Source organism: Oncorhynchus tshawytscha, linkage group LG09, assembly GCF_018296145.1.
Source record: "Oncorhynchus tshawytscha isolate Ot180627B linkage group LG09, Otsh_v2.0, whole genome shotgun sequence".
NCBI lineage: Eukaryota > Metazoa > Chordata > Actinopteri > Salmoniformes > Salmonidae > Oncorhynchus > Oncorhynchus tshawytscha.
In genome coordinates, this window is record NC_056437.1 from 66,318,911 (window position 1) to 66,338,549 (window position 19,639).

Below are 19,639 nucleotides of genomic sequence, written 5' to 3' on the forward strand. Positions count from 1 at the left end.
CCAGTCTCACCGTCAACAGTGAAGGGGCGACTCTGGGATTCTGGCCTTCAAGGCAGAGTTCCTCTGTCCAGTGTCTGTGTTCTTTTGCCCATCTTTATATTTTCTTTTTATTGGCCAGTCTGAGATATGGCTTTTTCTATGTAACACTGCCTAGAAGGCCAGCATCCCGGAGTCGCCTCTTCACTGTTGACATTGAGACTAACAATGTCTACACTGTATTTCTGATCAATTTGGTGTTATTTTAATAGACGCAAAATGTGCTTTTCTTTCAAAAACAAGTGACCCCAAACTTTTGAACGGTAGTGTAACCTGGGTGGTGTGAGCCTGATTGGTTGAAAGCCATTTTATACCAGACTGTGTACCATGGGAATTACCATTTTTTTCTCACTTTTTACTATTCTAATCACATTGTTAACCAGATTATGTCCAAAAGAACAGCCCATAGCTGTGGTATGTTGGCCAAATACCACACCTCCTAGGGTCTTATTGTTCAATCATTGCAGTCAGAACAAGTTAAATCGACATCCAGTGATGGAAAATTATCTGGAGAGTTTAATAAGGGCAAATGACCTTGTCTCTTGCAATAACTTCCAAGAATTATTATTTTGATGGAAAACTGAATTTTGCTTCTTAGCTTTCTTCATTTAAAATGACTAGATATTCCTTCTTAATTCGCTCGATAACATTATGGAAAAAGGGTTTCATGGAAAAGGGGTTTCATGGATAAATCTGGCAACTCCTCTCTTGCTGCCAATAAAAAAATGTTTTGTCTAGGTTTCAGGCCTTGTGGGCGGGTTTTCAGGGGTCATTGGGTTAGAAATTTAAACTGGATCTGGCAACACTGAATACCCTCAATAAAACGATAAAAGGCCAATTGATTTGATGAAATAGTGTCACATCTATTTGTAGTGCATTAACTTCATAAAAAGGGGTGAAATGAATACCCCGTGAAAGTAACCGCCCCGTCCGCTTTACTTCCGTATCATGTCCCATAATCTCTTGAATGGGCTTCAAGATTATATAATCAAATTCTTGAAAAAGCGCTAATTTAAGACATATATCAATTATATTCGTATTTGTGAATTCATTTACTCATACCCGATGTCTTTAATCAAAATAGTTGACACTCAAGAAGACACCACCGAAAGTTAGAAAAGTCTAATTTGAACTACAACCCCCACAGTTTTTGTTAGAATTACTGGAGAGTGCCTGCTCGAGCAGAGGACAGTGGCGCACCGCAGTTTCTTCTAATTCTAAACCTTTTTGACATGATTTATTACGTGTTCATATGCAATCTGGGGAGAGAGGGGCCCAGAGCCAGTGGTTGGGGATACAGGATGGTAAGAACCCACTATACAGGCCGTTTTCTGTGTTTTATATTAGATTACGCGTGTTGTTGTTTTTTTACTGAACGTTGCCAACCAGTAGAATACTTTTTTTTAAATGCAAAAAATAAAACAAATTCATCCAGTATGCTGTCGAAAGAGAGACATTGTAGGCTACAGCTTGTGGGAGTTATAGTGAATGTGTGTAGTTAGAAAGCAACGGTTGTAGCCTTTCAGCTTCGTGCTTCTTCTTGGCCATCAAATATGTAGAAAATCGGCAGATGGTAAGTAAATTCACCCGGAGACATGTGTACATCTTTAACCTTACCGAAGTTTAAATCTTACCGCAGTTTCATGACTGATGATGCACATTTTAGTCTCATTCTTGGCCTACTAAACAAATAAAAGGAAGTGAAATTGACTTGTCACTTTCATATTATATTAATTGGCCTTAATTTAAGAGTTCTGTTTTTAATAAACCAATACAATTCAATTTTGAACTATTTAAAAGTTTAAAATGATTATAAACGTTTTAATTGAATCCATTAATTATTTAATCCCAGTCCCCATCCCTGCAGGAGGCCTTTTGTCTTTTGGTAGGCCATCATTGTAAATAATAATTTGTTCTTAACTGACTTGCCTAGTTAAATAAGGTGAAATAAAAAAATTATAAATAAAATATTAATTTCAATGACATTTTATTCAATGCAGTATCCACACAGAGGTGCCAGCTCTCATCTCTTCTAGAGTTCTCCCATCTGATCTATGATTTTAGATGGCAACCATTAGTTTCCTGGCCTCTCCAACTTCTAGGTACCATGGTGAGTACACCCGAATGGTTGTCGGATTTGGAGATAGAGTCAGGGGAACCCATAGAGGTCAGTAAAGAAGGTGGGCATGGAAAAGGGAAGAAAGTGGAACATATAAATATGGAGTGCTGCAGAAGGAAATTGAACATGATGAGAGTGCGGATGAATTAAATGTGGTGGCAGATGTGGTGAAGACTGCCGAGTTTGAGCCTTGTCCTGATGGTGATAAAGATTTTGGGAGAGAATGAAACCTTGCCTTCTGGCTGATATGTGGTGTCAGAAGAGGTTGGAGAATGTTGGGTCAGTGGAAGTTTCTGCCGTCCAGTGGGAGCATGTGCGCCGCATTACGCGACTGGGTACAAGAACTGTGACTTGCTTTCCTCTCCGGAGCAGGGCACCGTTGAAAGGAGTGATAGCGGGAGTGGCATTAAGTGTTGAAGAGGATCAACTGAAGTCTGTGACACCCGCTGTTTGGTGAGATGCAGACCCAGTGGAGAGCGTGGTAAAACAGAGAAGACACTGTATTATTGAGGTTTGATGAAGAGTCTTTACCAGATAAGGTCAAGTTAGGATGTGTCAGTTATCCCGTGAGAGCTTTTATCCCGAATCCATTAGCGTGTTATGTGTCATGCTTATGGTCATGTGGCAGCAGTATGTAGTAGGGATATACCTAAACGTGAGAAGTGTGCAGGAGGACATGAGACAAAGGAATGTGTAGTATTGGTAGAAAGTTGTTGTGTGTAAAATGTAGGGTACCCATGGGGCTGGAGATCAGAAGTGTCCGGTGAGGGAAAGGCAGGTTGAGGTTGCCAGGATCAGAGTAGTGCAGAAGGTGTCGTATGCTGAGGCAGTTTAGAGAGTAGTAGAGGAAGATGGGTCCAGGTTGAGGTATCCTAAGAGGATCCCTGTGAATGGGCTGAGACCAATAGAGTGATAACTTGCTTCAGTAAGGTTGTTTTTTTTGGCATTTATGGCCATGGTTGTGAATTGTACCGTAGGAATGGAATGTAAATCACAGAGGATAGATGTTGTGGTGGCAGCAGCAGAGAAGTACTTGGGTGTACAAGATTTTACAGCAGAAGAGTTACAAGATGTTTTGAACGATGGTGTCCCGTCCTCCCAGGCTGCTGGCCTGGAGTAGGATCAAATGGGGACAAAGTAGTGGAATAATGGTGAGGTTTTAATGGGTGCAGGGTTAGTTGGTAGGGCAATTTTTGTAATGAATTCATACTACAGAATAGCAGGCTGATACCCAGCCAAAATAGTAGGTGGCAGCATGCATCTATAACATTTTGTTTACAGATTGCTATAATACCAAAGAAGAAGAAGAAACATGAACTTGGCCATGATTCATGCAATGGATACAAATACATGTAATATTTGAGACCACTCTCTCACCAATTACTTGTGAGAGTAAAAAAAATAAAGATGTAAACCTCTCAACCAAAATTCTCAATAAAAGAAATCTCACTAAGGGTCCACTGGGAAACGGGCGATTCCTATCCTTTACACATACAGGGAGATGTCCATAGCCCAGACCAATGAGAACCTGTGTTAGGAGGTTTACATTTTGTTTTATTTTTATTTTAGGGCGATAACTAGCCTCGTGAAACCAGTCTGCTAGCCTAGGAGACAACATCAGTGGGTACTAGGCAAGGGTCCTTCACTTTTCTGTGAAACAGAGGATACATATTCCAGTCCAGTAGGTGGCGGCAACCGCCATTTAACTTCAAAGGAAAAGAAGAGACACGTTGATTGACAGACCGGAAACAAGCTGTCATTGAGAGGAGGCAAGATGGCAGCCGCGGCAGTGGCTGAGTTTCAAAGAGCCCAGTCTCTTCTCAGTTCAGACCGGAATGCATCTATCGATATTTTACATTCAATAGGTAAGTATATAGCTGCAACTTAACTTGTAGTATCCAAGTGTCTCGGACGTGTAGATTATCGCTAAAACAGTTCCTGTCTAATTTAGCTAGTAGTAGCTTGCTAGCTACCGTACTCTAGCTCAATGACCGTACCGGGCTATCGGCCTATCCCCATTGGTCACAGTGAGTCAGCAGCAGGGAGACCGGTAGCCAGTATGCTATGTGCAATTAGCTAGGTAACGTTAGTTAGCTACCCCTTTGCTTGCGCATTGCACTAATAACTAGCTAGCTAGCTAAATGGTAGAATATTCGGACACAGGCAGAAGTTATTCCAACCTTATACCCATCGACACAACATCGCGGGACTTTCGGGAACGCTTCCGAAGCAGACTCGACAGACCAGACCGGGATTTTGGGTGTGAGAATAGGGACTGCTACACTGTCCCGTGTGGACTATAGTAGTGGTCAACAACCTTTTTTGAGTCAAAATTCAAGCCGAGATCTACCGCTTAGGTTCTTTTGTTACATGACTTTAAAAAAAGGTAGCCTATGCTAAATTTACCTATGAATGTTAACCTATTAAATATATTTTTTTATAAATATACACATCTTCCCAATGTTTTTTGTTTTTAACTATTTGCAGTAGGCTATAGGACAAACATTATCACGGCATTTGGCTTTACTTGAATTGCCCTGCCAATACACTGTTCTTCTCAGACCAGTTATTTAAAAATATATTTTAAAAATCGAGAGGCTATATGTTCACACTGGTAATATATCAGTTGTATTACTCCTGAAGCACAGCTGAGTGAGCATACATTTAAAGAATTACCTTTTCTATTTTACTGGGCTGATGGTGCCTGTTTCTGGTGGTCAGTCTCAGGAGTGAGAAGGCAACAGAGTGAGGGTCTGCCTCAACATCCCTCCACTCTCCACTGTCACTGACCAAAAAGGGTCACTGTCTTCCTGCTGATGGCTAAACTTGAGTTGCACCGCACACATTCATGCTGTTACTCCTATGACCAGAGAAAGTGAAATGTTCCTTGATATTAAAAAAATACTTACGCCCCTAATAATAATGCAAGCCTATCGATACAGTTTCCTACTCATTCATTGCAACTGCAGTGCTGGTTGTAGTGTGAATGGAAGTAGGGAGAATGCACATTTTATTGCTTATAAAAGTGTTGAATAGAAAGTGTCAGTCAACTTTTAAACATGAACTCAATCTTTGTTGTATTTGTTGAGTCTCTCTAGTCATGGTTTTGAAATCTCACAGTATCAACTTTGTTGTAGCTTTATTTTACGCCTGCTAAGTTACTGCAAACACGGTAATCTGAGCCATCCGATTGGCCAGTGGTAGGCCTATAGGGCACTTGATTTGCTCCCACCCGACCTGCCAAGAAGGCAGTTTGTACCTATGGACTGGAGAATGACCGATATACAGAGTTTTTAGGGTCAATGAGGCCAATATTCCCAGAGACAGCCATGCACAGTGTATTCAGACCCCTTTTTCCACATTTTGTTACGTTAAAGCCATATTATAAAATGGATTAAATCAATGTACACACAATACATTAAATGACTATACACAATACCCCATAATCACAAAAAGAAAACAGGTTTTTATACATTTTTGCAAATTTATAGCAAATTAAAAAATAAAAACTTATTTACATAAGTATTCAGACCCATTGCAATTGAGACTCGAAATTGAGCTTAGGTGCATCCTGTTTCCATTGATCATCCATGATGTTTCTACAACTTGATTGGAGTCCACCTGTGGTAAATTCAACCACAGTTGACAGTGCATGTCAGCAAAAACCAAGCCTTGAGGTCGAAGGAATTGTCCGCAGAGCTCCAAGACAGGATTGTGTCGAGGCACAATATGGGGAAGGGTACCAAAAAATGTCTGCAGCATTGGATGTCCCCAAGAACATAGTGGCCTCCGTCATTCTTAAATGGAATAAGTTTGGAACGACAGACTTCCTAGAGCTGGCCACCCGGCCAAACTGAGCAATCGGGGGAGAAGGGCCTTGGTCAGGGAAGTGACCAAGAATACAATGACAGAGCTCCATAGTTCTTCTGTGGAGATGGGAGAAGCTTCCAGAGGGACCACAGAGCCCGGACTTGATCCCGATCGAACATCTCTGGAGAGACCTGGAAATGGCTGTGCAGTGATGCGCCCCATCCAACTTCTTTTTTTTTTTTTAACCTTTATTTAACTAGGCAAATCAGTTAAGAACAAATTATTATTTACAAAAACTGCTTTCCCTGGCCAAACCCTAACCCGGACGACGCTGGGCCAATTGTGTGCCGCCCTATGGGACTCCCAATCACTGCCGGTTGTGATACAGCCTGGAATTGAACCAGGGTCTGTAGTGACACCTCTAGCACTGACATTTATTGCCTTAGACCTCAGCACCACTCGGGAGACCATGGGAGAAACTCCCCAAATACAGTTGTGCCAAGCTTGTAGTGTCATACATGAGGCTCTAATCGCTGCCAAAGATGCTTCTTTACTGAGTAAAGGGTCTGAATACTTATGTAAATGTGATATTTCATTTTTGTTTTTTCAGACATTTCTAAAAACCTATTTTTGCTTTGTCATTATGGGGTATTGTGTGTAGACTGAGGGGGGGGGAAATAATTTAATCAATTTTAGAATAAGGCTGTAATGTAGCAAAATGTGGAAAGTCAAGGTCTCCAATCAGTCTTAGTTACTAAAATTCTAAACTTATGTAAATGCACCAGCGGAGAACATAAGCCATATTCTTTATTATTGAGTCAGTGCCATTTGTTTGTTTTCGGACAGTAATTTTCTCCAAGTTGGGTGGACGTCATATTGCAAATTTTTCCCATTAAAAAGGGTAGTAGAATTGCATGAAATGTTTATAAAGGGCCTACTTTTTCCTTTGTGAAGAAATGTAGGCTCTGATATATCCTATAGTCTAGGCCTTCTCTAAGACACTGCATTGAACAGTATGTTCCATAATGCAATTAGCGGGAAAATAGCATTGTGTGTGGTTTCATTTGACAGATTTGTAGATATCCTCTAAATAGGCCTATGCAACAACTAGCATTGGTGGCTAATAAACTCAGGGTTGGTTCTTTTTTTGCTGTCTTTCAAAGATTATTCGTAAAAATCCAAATAACTTCACAGATCATCATTGTAAAGGGTTTAAACACTGTTTCCCATGCTTGGTCAATGAACCATAAACAATTAATGAGCATGCACCTGTGGAACGATCGTTAAGACCCTAACAGCTTACAGACGGTAGGCAATTTAAGGTCGCTGTTATGAAAACTTAGGGTGCTAAAGAGGCCTTTCTACTGACTCTGAAAAACACCAAAAGAAAGATACCCAGGGTCCTTGCTCATCTGCGTCAATGTGCCTTAGGCCATGCTGCAAGGAGGCATGAGGACAGCAGATGTGGCCAGGGCAATAAATTGCATTGTCCATACTGTGAGACGCCTAAGACAGCGCTACAGGGAGACAGGACGGACAACTGATTGTCCTCGCAGTGGCATACCACGTCTAACAACACCTGCACAGGATCGGTACATCCGAACACAACACCTGCAGGACAGGTACAGGATGGCGGCAACAACAACTGCCCGAGTTACACCAGGAACGCACAATCCCTTCAGTGCTTAGACTGTCCCCAATAGGCTGAAAGAGGCTGGACTGAGGGCTTGTAGGCCTGTTGTAAGGCAGGTACTCACCAGACATCACCGGCAACAACGTTGCCTATGGGCACAAACCCACCGTTGCTGGACCAGACAGGACTCGCAAAAAGTGCTCTTCACTGATGAGTCGCGGTTTTGTTTCACCAGGGGTGATGGTCGGATTAACATTTATTGTCAAAGGAATGAGCGGTACACCGAGGCCTGTACTCTGGAGCAGGATCAATTTGGAGGTGGAGGGTCCGTCATGGTCTGGGGCGGTGTGTCACAGCATCATCGGACTTAGCTTTTTATCAATGCTATGCGTTTACAAGGAAGACATCCTCCTCCCTCATGTGGTACCCTTCCTGCAGGCTCATCCTGACATGACCCTCCAGCATGACAATGCCACCAGACATACTGCTTGTTCTGTGTGTGATTTCCTGCAAGACAGGAATGTCAGTGTTCTGCTATGGCCAGTGAAGAGCTCGGCTCTCAATTGTATTGAGCACGTCTGGGACCTGTTGGATCACAGGGTGAGGGCTAGGGCCAGAAATGTCTGGGAACTTGCAGCTGCCTTGGTGGAAGAGTGGGGTAACATCTCACAGCAAGACCTGGCAAATCTGGTGCAGTCCATGAGCAGGAGATGCACTGCAGTACTTAGTATCTGATGTGGCCACCAGCTGCATTGACTGTTACTTTTGATTTTTGTCCCCCCCCCCCTTTGTTCAGGGACACATTATTACATTTCTGTTAGTCACATGTCTGTGGAACTTGTTCAGTTTATGCCTGTTGAATCTTGTTATGTTCATACAGATATTTTCACATGTTAAGTTTGCTGAAAATAAACCAGTCGACAGTGAGAATACGTTTCTTTTTTTGCTGAGTTCATGACTAGGAGGGTGTCTTTGGCAGTGGTGAAAAAAATACGCAGTTGTACTTTTGTATAGATACCTTTTTCTTTAGGAATGAAGTTTATTGAAAGTTAAATGCCCCACAAAACTACTTAAGTAGTACTTTAAAGTATTTTTACACAAGTACTTTATACCACTGGCCTTTGGCTACTGGACAAGGATTTGATTTGAAAACTAATAGAACATAAAAGATAAAGGCTATTGGTTTCAATGGCATATGGAAGTCTTTTTATAAAATGATTGCCTGCACATTTGGTTGGATTTTCAATTACTTCAATTACCAGTTGAGAGAAAAAAAAATGTAAGAAAAAAAAAACGTTTAATCGTGGCCAGATTTTTTTAAACGTTCTTTAAATTATATATATTTAGTTGACGCAAATTGTCTTTAGAATTGTTGCAAATTGATTGGGCTTATTAAAGCTGATTGAGCGGTATCAGAAGCTCTCGCACTACATTGACTGGTATTTAAATTAAAGAATAGGCTAAAATGCATTATTTTGTGGCTCCTGTTAATTAGCATGAGGACAAATACGTCAGTTGACTTCAAATTAGCAGTCGTTAAGTCTTATCTAGTAGTTGGGACAATTCTGAGTACCATGCCATTTATATCCCTAGATTGAGGTACGTTTTCCAAGCCATATCTCACGCCGGCTCAGCTGTGTTAATCTAAGTAAAAGGCATTTCCAACCTTTTACTCTAGCGGAATGTATAAAATTTGAATCATCTAGCTAGCTAAATGTTTGTTTTTCTTAAGTTTCTTTTGATTTACACATTTTTTAAATGTAATCTAGTTTTGTTGGAGTTTAAACACTTGATCGATGTATATATCATAGAGTATAATTGTCTTTAGGACAGCTGTTTTTAGTCAAGACTTTTGTGTTTTTAATGTGAAATGTTTTTGTTGTACTGTGTGTGTTTATGGTTTTGTTTAATGTATGTAAGTTGTTTTGTCTGAAACGTTGTTCCCCCTGCTGCTATTGGACCAGGTCTCTCTTGGAAAAGAGATATTATCTCAATGAGGAAAAACCTGTATAAATAATGGTAAAATAAAAACATCTAGCTAAATGTTAGCGAATGTGATGGCTATCTGACAAATGCCTTTTTCTAACCTTATTATAGCTAGCTGAAGTTAGCCAGATGGTTAGTAATTTCAGTAATGTTCGCTAGCTAACTACACATTTTTGTTGGTAAATAGAGCCAGCTAAATCAGATTGACAGCAGAAGCTCAACAGATAGTGGCTGAGCCTTTTGTTACATTGACTGCTAGCGAACTAGGTCCAATGTTGGACCCAGGGATGATTTCCCCAGCTAGCTGTCAACTGAAAGCAGTGACCTTATAGATTAGCATCCCCACTGTGATTTGACAACTGATGAATTTTTGTCTCACATATAGCCTAGATGTTGCCATCTATGAAGCTAGGTATACGTGTAAAAGGTTGTGTTGACAATGTCAACAAGTTTTCTTCCATTTTTTTTTTTGTTTCAGTAAAGCGGGACATCCAGGAGAGCGATGAGGAGGCAGTGCGTGTCAAAGAGCAGAGCATCCTGGAGCTGGGTGGTCTGCTGGCTAAGACGGGCCAGGCTGCAGGTGACACATCCTTCCTCCGATTTCAGCTGGATAAGTGCACATTTCAGAGTAGACACATCACCTCTACTAGAAAATGATGCTTACTAGGCTTGTCACGATACCAACATTTTGCAAACAATACAATACCAAGTATCACGATACCGAGTAGTATCGCAATACCGTGGTGGAAGAAAATCCTGTTCGCCCCGTCCCCCAAAAACCTGTCACTGAAATTCACACTTCTACTCAGTACAACACATTTGAATTTAACTTCACACTGTTCAGTGTATAATATAATACTGGATAGAATGGCTGATTTGCAAAGGCCTACCTGTGATTTGGCTGGAGGAATGGGAGGAAGGAATATACATCAGTGGAGGCTGCTGAAGGGAGGATGGCTCATAATGATGGCTGGAAAGTCGCAAATGGAATGGCATCAAACAAACACACTGAAACCATGTGTTTGATACCATTCCGCTCCAGCCATTTTCACGAGCCCAGCCTCCCCAATTAAGGTGCCACCAACCTCCTGGGATATACATGCATAATGATCTGCGTGTCAGTAAGGGGAAAACACTAGAGGTCGACCGATTGATTAGGGCCGATTTTCAAGTTTTCATAACAATCGGAAATCGGTATTTTTGGACACCGATTTGGTGTCACTCGCTCTTGAGACTTGGAGTGGTTGTTCCCCTTGCTCTGCAAGGGCCGCAGCTTTTGTGGAGCGATGGGTAACGCTGCTTCGAGGGTGGCTGTTGTCGATGTGTTTTTGGTTCAAGCCCAGGTAGGTGCGAGGAGAGGGACGGAAGTTATACTGTCAAAATAGTCAAAGGTATATGAAATACAAATCGTATAGAGAGAATTTGTCCTATAATAACTACAACCTAAAACTTCTTACCTGGGAATATTGAAGACTCCTGTTAAAAGGAACCACCAGCTTTCATATGTTCTCATGTTCTGAGCAAGTTACTTAAACATTAGCTTTTTTACATGGCACATATTGCACTTTTACTTTCTTCTCCAACACTTTGTTTTTGCATTATTTAAACCAAATTGAACATGTCTCATTATTTATTTGAGGCTAAATTGATTTTATTGAAATATTATATTAAGTTAAAATAAGTGTTCATTCAGTATTGTTGTAATTGTCATTATTACAAATGTTTTAAAATCTAAATCGGACGATTTAAATCGGTATCGGCTGTTTATGGTCCTCCAATAATTGGTATCGGCGTTGAAAAATCATAATCGGTCGACCTGTAGAAAACTGCATGAAACCTCTACTCTTCAGTTAAGAGTAGAGGTTGACACACACAATCCTTCCCTTCCTCACACACTGTCTCCTTCACTCACAAGCACACACACACTACTCCCAACTTAAAACATTAGGTACCAAACCGATTTTTAGGAGCACCAAAAATAAATAGATTTGTGATATAGTTTAGGCTTACATTAGGCCTATGTGTCCTACCTTTTTGGCGCACATTTCATGAGTGGCAGACCCTTTTTCTTCCTGTGACAATCCAATTTGCCTAAACCTACTGTCAAGTTACCAGGTTGTTAGCTATCTAGGTAACATTACTGAACGTTGTTTATCAAATCAATAATTTGCGACCTGAGATTAGATTAGAACGGCCCGTGACATGGTTTGTGAAATTATATAAAATCCCTGAAAATCCCGTTAGAAAAGAAAAAGGCATCTCCAGTAATATGGGTCGTATTTTTTTGAACTGTTTAGGCTCGAGACGAGCCTTTTCTTTGCTGTGAAGCTGCAAGCATGCCTGTTGCGAAGCGGTGCTCCATTTCCCTCTGACACTGAGGCTGCATGACAGTGAACTTGCAAAGTCTACTCCGACTGGTCTGTGCTCTTGGTTTACAACAGGCGATGAAATTATATCAACATTGCTCGCTTTGCGCGCTGCTCCAATGTAATAAATGTACAGATCTAACAGAAGACTCGTCTGGGTTTGTCTCTATCATGACAAAATTCTACGACATAATTTTATAACAAACAAAAAAACTGGAGGAATAGATGTGAGTGAAAAGCGGGCGGAGAGAAGCAGGTGAATAGTATCATATGAAACTGTACTACGGTATTCTAAAAGGTTGGTATCATGACGTTTTGGTACCATGATACTACCATGGTACCGGTATACTGTGCAACACTAATACTGACTAGTGTTGTCATGATCTTCAGTATGGCTAGGAAACAAAACACGAATCGGACTAAATTGCTGACAAATGCTGTGGCAATTAACTTATTCTATAATGTTGGTGAGAGTGACAAGTCTCTCCTTGACTGTGCGCAAGTTTGCGATTGATTGATTGCATTGCATGCGGACTGCCCAGAATTCCTGATCTACAAATCGCCTTGCGTCCCAAATACCTAGTCGTTGTGATCAACATTAGGTTTTCTGCTCCTCACCTTGGCCTGCTTAAACTGATCCCCCTCCAACCTGCTGTCTGTGTCCCTCAGAGCTGGGCGGTCTCCTGAAGTATGTACGGCCGTTCCTCAATTCCATCAGCAAGGCCAAGGCGGCGCGGCTGGTGCGCTCGCTGCTGGACCTGTTTCTGGACATGGAGGCAGCTACAGGCCAGGAGGTGGAGCTGTGTCTGGAGTGCATCGAGTGGGCCAAGGCTGAGAAGAGAACATTCCTCAGACAGGCCCTGGAGGTGAGGAGTGGGAGAGGGGAACCCTACTGGAAGGGAGCTGAGCGGGAGCACTGACACAGGGTTTGGTTTGCCTCACTAGATGGTTTACAGTGGATGGAGATCAAGCACGTCTTAGGGTTCTTGAGTCTATTTCGCTGTATGTAGCGCTGCAGCCTTTGCTGCAAGGGCCATTGGTGGATCTTGATGATGCATTTCAATTCGGGAATTAAGTTGAAATTCCAATTGAACAATTTTGATATTTTTCTTAGTCATCACCACTAGAGGCTCATTGTATGTTAAAGATGGTTCCAGAGGTGGTGGTATCCTTGACTTTGTCTTCTCTCTCTCTCCAGGCTCGTCTCATCTCTCTGTATTTTGACACAAAGCGGTATCAGGAGGCGCTTCATCTAGGTGCGTTGAGTTTCTTGTTTGAAAATAAACTGGAAATATTAATCACAACAGAAAGAGCTGAATATGATTACAGTTGGCATTCCTAATAAGTGCACATCAGATACATGTTAACTCCGTTTTATACACTTCAGTTGACTACTCCCAATTAAAGTACTTAAAACATTCCCTGCATATCTGCCAACTTTGGCTTGGTGTACTCATTCATGTCTCCCTCCCTCCATCCATCCCTCTCTCCCACAGGCACCCAGCTACTCCAGGAGCTGAAGAAGATGGATGACAAGGCCCTGCTGGTGGAGGTGCAGCTGCTGGAGAGTAAGACGTACCACGGCCTCAGCAACCTGCCCAAGGCCCGTGCCGCCCTCACCTCTGCACGCACCACCGCCAACGGCATCTACTGCCCGCCCAAGCTACAGGCCGCCCTGGACATGCAGTCAGGTCTGCTACCCTCCATCCTCTTCCCCTACAACACCCACCACTAGTTCAGTCTTATGTCCACTGAGTAGGCGTGACCTCTGCCGTTTTTCAGTTTTTGAACATTTTATCTGTCATTTTAAAGCATTTTACAGTGGGAGGGCATCATCAGCCAGCTCTTCCACATCCACCAAGCATAAAGGCCTGGATCCTAATTCGACGTAGTTGTAGGTTGGGATTTTCTGGTCGCTCAGAGGTGGCCATGCTGTATTGTTGATCTGTTGTTGAGCCAGTTGTACATCTGATTTTCATTTTGACCTCATTGTACTCATCTGGTGCCCTGGGTCTAAATCAGTCCCTGATTAGAGAGCAAGAATGACAATCAGCATTGCAACAGGATTTGAGGTCCAGGTTTGAGTATCCCTGGTTGATAACCTCAACCTCCTACAGGGATCATCCACGCAGCAGAGGAGAAGGACTGGAAGACGGCCTACTCTTACTTCTACGAGGCCTTCGAAGGCTACGACTCCATCGACCACCCCAGAGCGATCACCGCTCTCAAATACATGCTGCTCTGCAAAATCATGCTCAACCTGTAAGCAGCTGAGCGCTCAACTCTACATGTTGTGTGTTATCGTGATCGATGTGTAATCACTATATTATACTTGCGCGATATATAACTTTGGAATTTGAGTAAATATGCAGCCCCACAGTTAGTTATGGAGTTGGTTATGTGTAGATAACAAGAGCTTTAGAGGAAAGGTGATGTCTTGGATGAGTAACCTGTTGTCTTGTTGTAGTCCTGAGGAGGTCCAAGGTCTTGTCAGTGGAAAGCTAGCCCTGCGGCACGCCGGGAGACAGACGGACTCTCTGAAATGCGTGGCACAAGCCAGCAAGAACCGGTCGCTGGAGGATTTTGAAAAGGTAAGGACATGTTGAGTGAACTGAATAGCACGGAATAACATCGATGAACAGATGCATTTTTTAGTTTGCTGTTTTTATCCCTTGCCTTGTCTAGCCCCTATTCCTCAACACCTGTTTTACTCTTCCTCTATTTATATCCCCCTCTTTTGTAAATCTTTACTTTCTCCCCTCCCATCTATATCCTTCTATTTGACCCATTTCTCACCTCTACCTCCCCCTCTCTCCAGGCCCTGACCGAGTACAGAGGTGAGTTGAGAGATGACCCCATCATAAGCACACACTTGACCACGCTCTATGACAACCTGCTTGAACAGAACCTCATCCGTGTCATCGAGCCTTTCTCCAGGGTACAGGTGAGCTTACAGCTGAGCATTTTGTGGAGGGTGGGGGCATGCTGTTCAGTCCAGGTCTAGGCTTTTGTTCTTGTAAAATTCCTTCACAAAAGAATTTGTGAAGTCTGTAAAAACCTGAATTTCTGTGTTTTTAAAAGTAGCATGAATCCAATACATTAGCACAGCAAAAGCACTGGTAAGGACTGTATAAATATAAAGGACTGTATAGGTCAAGGCTATATAAGCAAACAATTATCATTAACTTACCACCAAGAGTAAATAGTAAACACGCACGCGTTACAACAATAACAACAACTCAGTTCTACCCGCACTCCATCCCACAAGTCCACTCAAAGGAGTGAACAGACACTGGCCTGTACAGCCAGAGGAGCCGTCAGGTGTCCTGCCCCCTAACAATGTACCCCTTAGCAACCCAGGTCACGTGTTTGACAGGCCAGTTTATTCTACTCCTAGGGTTGGGGAGTGGAGTGTGCAGCTTGAAAGGGATGTGAGATGCTGATAAGTCACTGGCTGGGAATTCATAACAAGGCTATTTGTAAAAGGCTAGTATTTGTTTGGCTTTGTTCAGCTTGGATTTTTCGTCTTGTAAAATTCTTTACAAATCCTTAAAGTCTGAAGTTCAAATGGCTCTGTTTCTAAAAGTAATATTTTTATAATTGTCTATTCGTTTTGCATTGTTGAGCTTGTGTTCCAGAACACTGACAAGTGTGGTTCTGTCTCCCCACAGATAGAACACATTTCCACCCTCATAAAACTCTCCAAGGTAAGTCATCGCTTATTACATATTTCTGAAATGTTGCCTTGTCTGTTTCCTTTCTTAAAATGTTGCTCTGTTGACTGAAGCAGTAATGTAGAAGAAAACCTATATAAATCAAGCATTGGTGTTCTTTTTACTCCATTCATGGTGTGTGTGTTTATCTGTGTGTCGATTTGGTTTCTTCACTTCTACACAGGGAGATGTTGAGAGGAAGTTGTCACAGATGATTCTGGACACAAAATTTCACGGTAGGGGTCTGCTAGAAGTGTATGTGTTCACATTTTTTACAATGTAGTTATTTGGACAGTGAAGCTTAACTTGCCGACCAAACTAAAAGATTTAGCTTTACTTTTCAAATTAATACATGAGGGAGTTTAAATCCAGATTTCCTCCTCCCGTCATATTAGTCCCATAGTTGTTGGTAAAATGTAATAATTAACTTCAAGTTAAAGACAAAACATTTTTTAGGTCTTTTTTTTTTGCCTTTTATGTACCTACTTGAAACCATCCCTCCACCTCTCTCTCTAGGTATTTTGGACCAAGGCGAGGGTGTGCTGATCATCTTCGATGAGCCAGTAGTAGATACTACGTATGAGGCGGCCCTGGAGACCATTCAGAACATGAGCAAAGTGGTGGACTCACTCTACAACAAAGCCAAGAAGCTCACATAAGTCAGTCCGTCCCGTGAGCCCGCTAGCAGAATTGGAGTGATATAGAATTAATGTACAGTACCAGTACAAGACACCTACTCATTCAAGGGTTTTTCTTGATTTAGACTATTTTCTACATTGTAGAATAATAGGGAAGACATCAAAACTGTTAAATAACACATATGGACTCGTGTAGTAACAAGTAGCCACCCTTTGCCTTGATGACTGCTTTGGACACTCTTGGCATTCTCTCAACCAGCTTCACCAGGAATGTTTTTCCATCCATCTTGAAGGAGTTCCCACAAATGCTGAGCACTTGTTGGCTGATTTTCCTTCACTCTGCGGTCCAACTCATCCCAAACCATCTCAATTGGTTGAGGTCGGGAGATTGTGAAGGCCAGGTCATCAGATACAGCACTCCCATCACTCTCCTTGGTCAAATAGCACTTACACAGCCTGGAGGTGTGTTGGGTCATTGTCCTGTTGAAAAACGGGTTGGATGCGCGCTGTGTTAAGAAGCAGTGCGGCTTGGTTGGGTTGTGTATCGGAGGACGCATGACTTTCAACCTTCGTCTCTACCGAGCCCGTACGGGAGTTGTAGCGATGACAAGATAGTAGCTACTAAAACAATTGGATACCACGAAATTGGGGAGAAAGGGGGGTAAAATAAAAATATATATTTTTTTTTTAAAGCATTAAGAAGGAAAGAAATTGCACATTAAGCTGGTTGCGAGAAAGCAAACCTGTCGAGACAAATGGTGGCTACTTTGAAGAATCTAAAATATATTTTGATTTAACACTTCTTTTTTTTTTTGTTACTTCATGGTTCCATTTGTATTAGTTCATAGTTTGTCTTCACTATTATTCTACAATGTAGAAATGGAAAAAATAAAGAAAAACCCAGGAATAAGTAGGTGTCCAAACTTTTGACTGGTGCTCTATGTTGAATATGTGTACTAGTTATGTATGACAGCCCTGGGACGGTTTCCCGAACACAGATTAACCGCTTTAATATTGAGTGCTATTTAGTCCATGACTAGCTTGATCTCTGTCCCTAAATCTGCCGCTCCAGCCAGCCAGTTAATCACATTTCCATTTTCTCTTTCCACAGAGGAGACCACCTATAACCCAGCACCGAGCGTGTCCAGACAGTTTGTGAAGCACTCCGGGATGGGGGGGGTTCGGACTCAAATAAACCAACTGACCAACCCACAAACTGACATGGCTAGGCTGTCTCCCACCCCTCTTCAATTCAGACTGGGTACATTTTTTAAAAACTGTCCCCCCCCCCAAAAAACGAACATTTCAACTACTGGCATCTCCATCACAGGTTTCTATGTTCCTCGGCATCCCCCTCCTTGCTGACCATCAGGGAATCTTGTAAAGAAACATCTACATAACATGTATGATACATATAGGTCTCTGAAAGAGTGTAATTGGTGGGCTCACACTACCTAAAGGTTCAGTTCTATTGCCAAACAACCTCTGTGTTCTTGCCTTCATCCCCCCCAACACACACAGACAGCAGTCTGAGTCTGCTGGCTTTGGGCCAGAGTGGACAGAGAACGGACTACTGTCCCTGCGAACACGCCACAGGAAAAGGACACCGTCATCGCCACACCGTTTCATAGTTCCCAGAGCTAGGTCAATATATTGTTTGTTTTTATCCTGCCTGGGGTACCATGAGGGTGTGGTTTTCCCTTTTGGGACTTTTCTATTGGTTCCAGCTCAATCGAGAACAGATTAAGTACCTGATATGATCTCTTATACTATTTGAATCCAGGTCTAATTGTTTCCCTCCCTGCCTCTAATTCCAGTTTGTACATAATGTTGCCAGGTGTCTCTGTCATACCTGTCATGCTAACACTTCGCCCAACCCACCCCCATTTAAAAAAAAAAATATATATATATATATAGATAACACTAAATGAGAATAAATTAAGCCCCCAGTGTGCTTTTGTGAGAGGTGGTGGAAATGATTGACCTGGTTGTATGGATTGTGACTGGCAGGGAAAGTGAGTTGGTTGTTTATTCCTCATGTATTCAAACAACTGTGGATCATTTGCTGAAAAATATAAAAGCTGTAAGGTTTGGGGACTACTTTTTGCAAGGACTACTAGTCTACCATTTCCCATATGATATAGATAAAAGACAAGTGCTAATAAATGTTGAATGTCACAGCTTAATTTTCTGTTTGGAGGAACTTAACTATTATTATCTTGACCCTCTGTTTTTGCTCATTGCCTATTACAATAATCAAGAAATACCTGGATTTTTCTTCAAATCTATCAGGTCTCTGTATATAGATTTTTATCTTGCATATGTCATCAGATTCAACATATTTGCTGCATTTATCAGGATAAATGAATTGTTCCATTTCAGACAACTCTAACATAAGCAAAAGGTGTTTGGACAGTCTGCGCTACATCGAGTCTGGTGTCTGTTCACCAAACCATTTTTATCCAGCTAGGGCATCTTGACATAGCCCAATGGGGTCTCACATGGCACATTTCTAATGAATGTCATAATGTACCTACACATATCAGACACCAGGGAGCGCTATTGGATTGTGATTTTTCACAAGTGAAATTATTTTGGTTGGTCACATGGGGAGGGGGGGGGAAATAATCTCTTTAGGTTGACTAATTTGTTCAAATATGTCTGTTTATAAATCCTTCACGCTTTGGTTGAGCCATGTTTGTATTTTAATTGATGCACCTACTGTCTGACAAAAGTACTATGGAATAATAGGCTACATGCTAATATTCAAGGAACATTTCCCTCAAATCAAAGTTTGTCATGTTTTCAGACTTCAAAAGTGGTTTAACCTAATAAATAAGACTGCATTTCATATCTCACCTAATTAACATTTATGGAGCCACTTAGGGGTCATGGTGGAGAAAAATGAACCGCCAGGTTAATCCATATGTTTTATTAGTTCCCTCCCTCCATAGTGTTTTCATATGCCTCTGAATAAGGGCAAATGATAGTAACGGGCATGCAAAATCATTAAAGGTGCAAATAGGGTAAAATTACACACTTTCATCCCTAGGCAGGAATTCCGTCTGGCTCTGCTTCATGACCTTAAATGTTATAGATCTGTACTTTGGAGGAAATCTTTAGCTACATTCGTGGCCAAAAGTTTTGAGAATGACACAAATATTAATTTTCACAAAGTCTGCTGCCTCAGTTTGTATGATGGCAATTTGCATATACTCCAGAATGTTATGAAGAGTGATCAGATGAATTGCAATTAATTGCAAAGTCCCTCTTTGCCATGCAAATGAATTGAATCCCTCCCCCCCCCAAAAAAAATTCCACTGCATTTCAGCCCTGCC

General features: G+C 41.8%; 1 protein-coding gene across 5 annotated transcripts; it reads left to right on the forward strand.

The window, feature by feature from the left end:
• Positions 1 to 1,192: 1,192 nt before the first annotated feature.
• Positions 1,193 to 19,152, forward strand: LOC112258433 (26S proteasome non-ATPase regulatory subunit 11). 5 transcript variants are annotated; one of them, XM_024432797.2, is made up of 13 exons: positions 1,196 to 1,340; positions 2,037 to 2,146; positions 10,063 to 10,164; positions 12,620 to 12,816; positions 13,149 to 13,206; positions 13,447 to 13,641; positions 14,068 to 14,212; positions 14,418 to 14,541; positions 14,769 to 14,894; positions 15,622 to 15,657; positions 15,848 to 15,899; positions 16,180 to 16,322; positions 17,413 to 19,152. In XM_024432797.2, the coding sequence occupies exons 2-12, from the start codon at positions 2,101 to 2,103 to the stop codon at positions 16,320 to 16,322; spliced, it is 1,224 nt and encodes a 407-aa protein (XP_024288565.1). In that variant the 5' UTR covers positions 1,196 to 1,340; positions 2,037 to 2,100; the 3' UTR covers positions 17,413 to 19,152. The 5 variants fall into 5 exon arrangements, 4 of the variants coding, with proteins under 4 accessions (XP_024288564.1, XP_024288565.1, XP_024288563.1 ...); XM_024432796.2 differs by lacking the exon at positions 2,037 to 2,146 and having other exon boundaries at positions 1,193 to 1,340; XR_002954752.2 differs by lacking the exons at positions 1,196 to 1,340; positions 2,037 to 2,146 and adding an exon at positions 3,879 to 4,020 and having other exon boundaries at positions 16,180 to 16,374.
• The last annotated feature ends 487 nt before the right edge of the window (positions 19,153 to 19,639 follow it).

What these genes read in the sequence shown, in the direction of transcription:
- LOC112258433 (XM_024432795.2), top strand. Translation starts at nt 3,930, where the DNA reads ATGGCAGCCGCGGCAGTGGCTGAGTTTCAAAGAGCCCAGTCTCTTCTC. An exon ending in TCCTCAGACAGGCCCTGGAG is followed by an intron (nt 12,817 to 13,148) that starts GTGAGGAGTGGG and finishes CTCTCTCTCCAG; the next exon opens with GCTCGTCTCATCTCTCTGTA. An exon ending in TGCAAAATCATGCTCAACCT is followed by an intron (nt 14,213 to 14,417) that starts GTAAGCAGCTGA and finishes GTCTTGTTGTAG; the next exon opens with TCCTGAGGAGGTCCAAGGTC.